General features: G+C 46.1%; 1 protein-coding gene across 1 annotated transcript in view; it reads right to left on the bottom strand.

The window, feature by feature from the left end:
- Window positions 1–7,500, bottom strand: part of arid5b (AT-rich interaction domain 5B) — an 89,917-nt gene that overhangs the window by 29,758 nt on the left and 52,659 nt on the right. Inside the window, 1 exon segment of the mRNA XM_042082878.1 lies at window positions 3,663–3,784. Within this exon segment, the coding sequence (XP_041938812.1) occupies window positions 3,663–3,784 (122 nt within the window).

Here is a 7,500-nt window from a genome sequence, read left to right as displayed (position 1 = left end):
GATGACCGACACTAAAAAAACCGAAGTGTTACTCTGGACCCTGGATATGCATCTGACCCATCTCTTTGCTTTTTATTTGTACTTTTTACTTATTTTTTAGCCTTTTATTGACCTTCTTTTGACAGTGCAGTGAAGATCAGACAGGAGGCTATGGCGAAGAGTAAAGGGGATGTGGGCTGCAGACATACCCTCAGGCCAGGCACAGTCCAGGGTCCACGAGGGTACTAGAACCGTGTCTACGTGTGGTGTGGGGTGCTGATGCCTTCTCCTTTGCCCCCGACCGCCACACGCCCCACCAATCCACCCCTGTGCCTGAGGCCATCTTGGCCAGGATAGCCCTCCAGCTACTGGACCTAAAATAATCCCGAGTCACTCCTAACGCTTCCTCAAACGCTCACCTTAAGCCCTAATCCCAAACTAAAACCTAACTGCAGCCGTGAGGACTATCTCTGTCTGGCCACGTTCACCAAAAAGAGAGAGAAATCTATGAGGGAGTGTGACTATGAATGGTAATTAATGTCCAACGAGACGAGTTTTCTGCACCTTTTAAAAGGGCATGACGAGAAACTTAATATGAGGGTTTACATGACGTGAGCGCTAGGAAATTCACTTTGAACTTGAAGTTCAATCCAAGGTGCAGATCTAGCACAAATGATGACTCATTTAAATAGCAGCATCTGAATCGTTTGCTCAGCTTGTTTCACCTGTCAAGATGCAATAGATATTACTGTAATCATGAAACCGACAGATTTATTCAAAGGCTTGTTGGATATATTAACATGATTTTACAAAAGCAGCATATTGCTGTGGTCTCCCTTGGAGCACTCAATTTATTCCTGATTTCATTATGTTGGACTGCAATTTGAGTGCTTAACGAGCATCAGACAAATCAGGCATAAAAACCCCCATTTTGTGAAAACAGTTTCGCCCTCATCCCCCAGATTGGGACTCTGTTGACTCACTGTGTGACTTTGAACTTTGAAAGGTTTTGTGTCTGTGTCTGTGTGTGTGTCTGTGTGTGTGTGTGTTTGTGTGTGTGTGTGTGTGTGTGTGTGTGTGTGTGTGTGTGTGTGTGTGTGTGTGTGTACTGTATGTGTGTGTGTGTGTGTGTGTGTGTGTGTGTGTCTGTGTGTGTGTGTTTGTGTGTGTGTGTGTGTGTGTGTGTGTACTGTATGTGTGTGTGTGTGTGTGTGTGTGTGGTGTGTGTGTGTAGAGAGAGAGAAAGAGAGAGAGAGAGAGAGAGAGAGAGAGAGAGAGAGAGAGAGAGACGCATACAAACTGGCATCGGTTTACCAGTGCTACACCTGAAACCTCTCTCAGTGATGAGGTTGGGTCACTTCCTCCTCCCGGTCATCGGGATATTTCCGTATGCAAGGCACAACAGATGTCGTGGCTCCTGTCCTATCAATATGGAACAGGCGACATACGGCAAGCGCCACAGAAATATCCAGGAAAAAAAAACGGCTGTATGAAACAAAGTCAGAGGGCCCTCCTTATGCACCACCACACTGTCTCTCACACACACACACACACACACACACACACATACGTGCGTTGAAGTCAGTGCGGGCCCACACACGTCTGTCTGCCCATCTGTTGCTACGGAGATGTTGTTCAGTCTCCCGTGAGAGAACGTTGCTATCGAGGACACCGAGAGCGCAGGAGAGAGAGAGAGAGAGAGAGAGAGAGAGAGAGAGATCAGCTTAACAGACACACAGCCTGTGCAACACGGTTTAACTTTCTCCCCCCTGTCTGATCACACACACACACACACACACACACACACACACACACAACCTAGGCCATGTTACATCCACGCTCTGTCATGAAGGGCAACACTCCAAAGTAAATGATCCCTTGAGCTCCAGATTTAATGGGTCCATATGCTTCATGACACCAGTCTAATGTCACCATGGAATTTCCAACTCTGAGTCCAGGACTGCATAGCCATTATTTCATTATTACAGAGTCTGAACCGCTCATAATTACAACACAATTAGTTTGAGGCAGTGTTTGTCACTGTTTACTATCAGGTCACTCAGGTCACAAGACCAACTACTGCTTGCTGTCCCACGTACACGCCTTAAAACCTGTGGCGACCGAGCTTTTTCTGTAGCTGCTCCAAAGCTCTAGAATATCCTTCCTCCACATATCAAATCCTCCCCTACAATTACCTCTTTCAAATCCAATCTCAAGACATATTTTTTCTCACTTGCTTTTAATACAGTATGATGTTTTTGGTCTTGTTTTAATTTTCTTATTTATTTTTATTTATCTTATCTATTTTCTTGTCGCTGCTACTAATGCTGTCTTGCTACGAATAATCACACTTAGTTTGTGTAGATGTAGGGCCTTTGTGTAGATGTACTGTATGGTCTTATTGTTATGACTCATTAGCTAACCTTTTCTTTGGTCAGCACTTTGGCTCAACCCCTGTTGTTTTTAAATGTGCTATATAAATAAATCACTTGACTTGACTATTTGAGAGATTAGAAAAAGATGATTAAAAAACACGTCGCGCCTTGATGTGACTGTTTTGTCTTTGCTTGTTAAAATACATTAGAGAACTGCAGCGTACAGTATGATGCAGGTTTGGTGCTTAATGGGTGTTTTATTTTCTAAATGAATTGCAAATGATTACAATTATATTATATTATATTATATTATATTATATTATACCATAGACTATACTTATGCAGCATAGTTAACAGAAAAAAGCAGTGTAATGTCATGCCTCCAGCAGGAGTGTGTCTGAGTAGCAGCTGTTCCCAGGACAGCGTTGTTAAACGGGGAGCGTGACAGGGCGGGTGGGGTGGGTTACGCTGCCTACAGGGGCCCGCACACGCTGCAAAATCACTTCTGAGTCATGACACCCCGACTCTTTTAAAAAATAGACAGATAGATAAATAAATAAATAAATAAATACGCCGCCGCTGTTGCTCTTAGCGAAACGTGCACAAACTCCAAAGTGCGGCCCCAGTACTAAAGTGCAGCGACTGCAGGGCACAAACGACAGAGACACATTGAGAGAGAGAGACAGAGAGAGAGAGAGGGAGGGAGAGAGAGAGAGAAAGAGAGGAAGGGAGAGAGAGAGAGAGAGAGAGAGAGAGAGTGTGTGACTTGGAATGGAAGGGCAGGTTTTGAAGCAGTGGCCTAAGGCAGAGAACATGTGTGGAGTACAGGGGGGGGGGGTGCAAAAGATGACACAATAACAAGGAAGAAAAACAAGCTCCGATGTCTACATAGTTGTCAGCGGAACATTAATTAAACATAACTGGTATCTGAGGGAGTCTATGGTAGTGCCAAGAAGGGTGTGTGTGTGTGTGTGTGTGTGTGTGTGTGTGTGTGTGTGTGTGTGTGTGTGTGTCTATGTGTGTGTGTGTGTGTGTGTGTGTGTGTGTGTGTGTCTATGTGTGTGTGTGTGTGTCTATGTGTGTGTGTGTGTGTGTGTGTGTCTATGTGTGTGTGTGTGTGTGTGTGTGTGTGTGTGTGTGTGTGTGTCTATGTGTGTGTGTGTTTGTGTGTGTGTGTGTGAGTGTGTGTGTGTGTGTGTGGAAGGCTGGAGGGGATGGGAAGGGAGAGACAGAGAGAGTGCTCCAGTGTGCTAAGAACTAAAAGAGAGGTGACTTTAGGGGCAAGGGGGACCCTAATGACTGCCGTACCTTGGCAGGGGCCTTGCTGTCGGAGCCGCTGGGCTCCTTGGCTGCTGTGTTCTGGCCCTGGGAGTCGCGCCGCTGGGAGATTGACAGCTTTTTCTTCCGGGGCCGGCCCTTCAGATTGGGCGCTGAGGAGAGAGGAGGCGGGGAAAAGACTGTCAGCCAATGAGGAAGCAAAGATATATTCTTACATGTTACACACCTCGAACATACACAAACATTAGGTCTATTTGTATAAACTATATATAATGAAGTATTATGAGCATAATAATACATTTATTACATAATCACACAAGTGAATATGATGCACGCACACACACACACACACACACACACACACACACACTCACACACACACACACATACACACACACACACACAGAATATAATCAGGGATCTAAAACGGCATGTAAACGGATAGAATAGGATAGCTGCACATATTTGATTACATAAAGATAAAAAAAGATATACAAAGCCCTCCTTTATCAATAACATCTCTTTACACAATATGTTTGAATGCGAGATACTTAAACCAGTGTCTATTGAATTATTGCAAAGCATTTAATTCCTCATTCATCACATAAGTTAGGTGTGTTCTAACCCATAATAAATGACCAGAGCTCATGAGTCAACAAGCTTCACAGAGTCACAGTCTGCACATGTAGTCCAAAGGTAAATACCAGGCAGCCTCGTGTAACTGTAAATAACCTTCAGGGAGAGAGCTCGTCAACCTGGCATGTCAGTGCATATTCCCTGAAAGTCATTTTCGACCGATTATACAAGCTGTGCTGTTGTCACCTGATAGCATCTAAACGTACCTTTATTGAGGTATTTTTACCTGTCGGGCGGAATGCTATTGTTGTTGCTAATAGGGGGGGCTGTTGGGAGTGGTGGGGTAATGGAGAGTTGCTGGTGGATCACATTTCCTGCCGTGACTTAGCGCTGTCTAAGTCGAATGCTACACAGAGGGCCATTGTTCAAGGCCACGCCATTAAATCAGGAACAGAAACATCTTGTTTGAAATGACATTCGCAAATAAACTGTGAAGAATCCAGAAGTTGAGTGAGTGAGTGAGTGAGTGAGTGAGTGAGTGAGTGAGTGAGTGAGCAAGAGAGAGAGAGAGTCCGGACAAGAGGCACTTGATTTTCTGAGAATGAGAACCTCGACCCTTCAGTTAAAGTTAAAGTGCCAGAGTTGAAAGCTGTTTTTAGTGTCCTTAAATCCTCCTAAAGGTTACCTGCTGCCCAGGGGTCATTTGGAAGGCTCGTCTCTGTTCCGTAGAGGGGTCATTTGGAAGGCTCGTCTCTGTTCCGTAGAGGAGCTTGAGAGGGAGCGGCTGATATATACTACTACACATTTCGCCAGCAGAGGGGGGAAACCTCTTATCACAGGGTTGATCATTGTGAACTAAGTGTTTTGTACTTTTTACATGCCATTGCATTTTTTGCCTGAATCTGAAATAACACACAGACACACACACACACACACACACACACACTCACAACCACACACACACACACACACACACACACACACACACACACTCACAACCACACACACGCACACACACACACACACACACACACACACACTCACAACCACACACACACACACACACACACATACACACACACACACACACACTCACAACCACACACACACACACACACACACACACACACACACACACAGTCATACAAAATGAAGCTGATTTCCCAAGAATAAACACAATTTGATGCAAGAAATGTTGTCACCTTGGAAACAGCAGGCTTGTTTTTGTGACACATGCATTCTGAGGACTCAGGACTCGACTAACAGGGAGAAGAGCTGAAAAAAAAAATAATTGAGTGCTTCGTCCCCTCTCTGTCTCTCTCTCTCTCTCACACACACACACACTCTTTCTATTACTCTTGAGTATCAGTTTGTCTTTGTTCAGGAGATTAATGTACTTTCACAGCCCTTCATACCCCCCCCCCCCCCGCCTGCATTCTCTGCTCTGTTTCAGCAAAACCACAAGACTCCCAATAATTTGAATTCCAGGCTTATGAGTCATGAATTAGTCATGATCGCATGGAGTACATTAGCCAACGTGCTTTATATTTCTCACCGACTCCATAGCCGCGAGAGCACAACTCCCCTGTTTCCAATCTCAGACACCCGCACTTAGAGCAGGAAAGCTCATTTTGAGCCGAGTGCTGTATTGACACAGCAGGGGCCCGGCGAATATAATATCACCAAAGAAAGTCTTTTTTTCTTCTCTTCCGTTTACTCTCCCCTCCTCACTCCTCTCTTTTGTCTCTTGTTGTTTTTAACTCGCCGTGGAAACCATATCAACGTCAAAAATAAATAAATAAATAAAAGAATTCCTTGGTGGTGAATGTCTGTCAGCGTGTGCTGAATGCGATCAAAGACACAAAAAAAACATCATTGGGAAAACAAAGCGCTGTGAAATGAGGATGACTTAAAAAGGCAAGCACTGGGGGGAGCAGCGAGGACGTGCTAGCGTTAGCGTTAGCACTAGCCGCTTGGCTAACGGCATTTGCATTCCTCTCGCCTTGGCTGTTTCTCACCTACACCTGGGTGCGGCATTCACCTACAGAGTGCTGATTTTTCTTTTGTCTTTTATTCTGATACATTCGGGGACCTTGCCTGTCTCTCTCTCTCTCATTCTTTTTCTTCAAATTCCTCTCTCTCTCTCTCTCTCTTGCTCTATGTTTCTACCTACACACTATTACTCAAGTGATAGATACAGTTCGATACAGTTGGAGGCCTGCACTCTGTCTTTTTGCGCCCTCTCTCTCTTGCTCTCACTCTCTCTTTCCCTCCACCCCATCCTCTCTCTCTCTCTCTCTCTCTCTCTCTCTCTGTTCCAACCTTCTGCCCATTACTCAGCCGTAAACAGATTGGGCCGTGGCCCAGGCCAGACAGCCGGGCTGGTGTGTCCAGAGTGGTGGAGCAGCACTGCTGCTGCTGATGACGCCTCATGGTCAGGCTGCTGGACCGCTGCTGCTGCTGCTCCTGCTAGCGACCGCTGCTGCTGCTCCTGCTAGCGACCGCTGCTGCTGCTGCTCCTGCTAGCGACCGCTGCTGCTGCTCCTGCTAGCGACCGCTGCTGCTGCTGCTCCTGCTAGCGACCGCTGCTGCTGCTGCTCCTGCTAGCGACCGCTGCCATCTCCACCTCTGTTGCTGCCCCAATTCCCCTCTTTATTGACTTTCCTTTGGGCCTACAGAACATGACAATTGTTCATTCTCTCTCCCTCTATTGCCCTTTTCACTCTCTCTCTCTCTCTCTCTCTATCCTTTTCTCTCTCTGCCTAGCTCTCTGGCACAAACAAAACTCTTGCTCTACTATGAGCAGTCAAACAACACGCAATTTCACCCCCACCCACCCATCCACCCTCTCTCTCTCTCTCTCTCTCTCTCTCTCTCTCTCTCTCTCTCTCTCTCTCTCTGGCAAAGACCACAACACTGCAGAACTGTGTCACTGTACCGCAGCAAGTGTTAAGAAGCAGCGAAACCCTAAAGCTAGCAGCGCCTTCCCCCCGCCAGACAGGAACTTAGCGGTCCGTCCCAGCTGCATGACCTCTCTGTCTGTGCCGCTCCGCTCCGTCTCTCTGTCGGTCTGTCTTTCTGTCTGTCTGTCTGTCTCTGTCAGGTTTAGAAAAAACAAAACCCTGCGGTGGGGTGCTTGTCTGAGTAAAATTGATCGATCATTGTTTCATGGCCAGACAGCGTTTTCCTGTTTGTCCCTCATTGTTGCTTCCCTTTTTAATTGTGCGTCTGATTTATGCTCCATTCCCACAAAAATCTCCCAGAAAATTTTTCCAACTACACCCCCCCCCCC

The sequence above is a fragment of the Alosa sapidissima genome, chromosome 24 (assembly GCF_018492685.1).
Source record: "Alosa sapidissima isolate fAloSap1 chromosome 24, fAloSap1.pri, whole genome shotgun sequence".
NCBI classification, from domain to species: domain Eukaryota; kingdom Metazoa; phylum Chordata; class Actinopteri; order Clupeiformes; family Clupeidae; genus Alosa; species Alosa sapidissima.
This window is presented reverse-complemented; position numbering and strand designations above follow the sequence as displayed.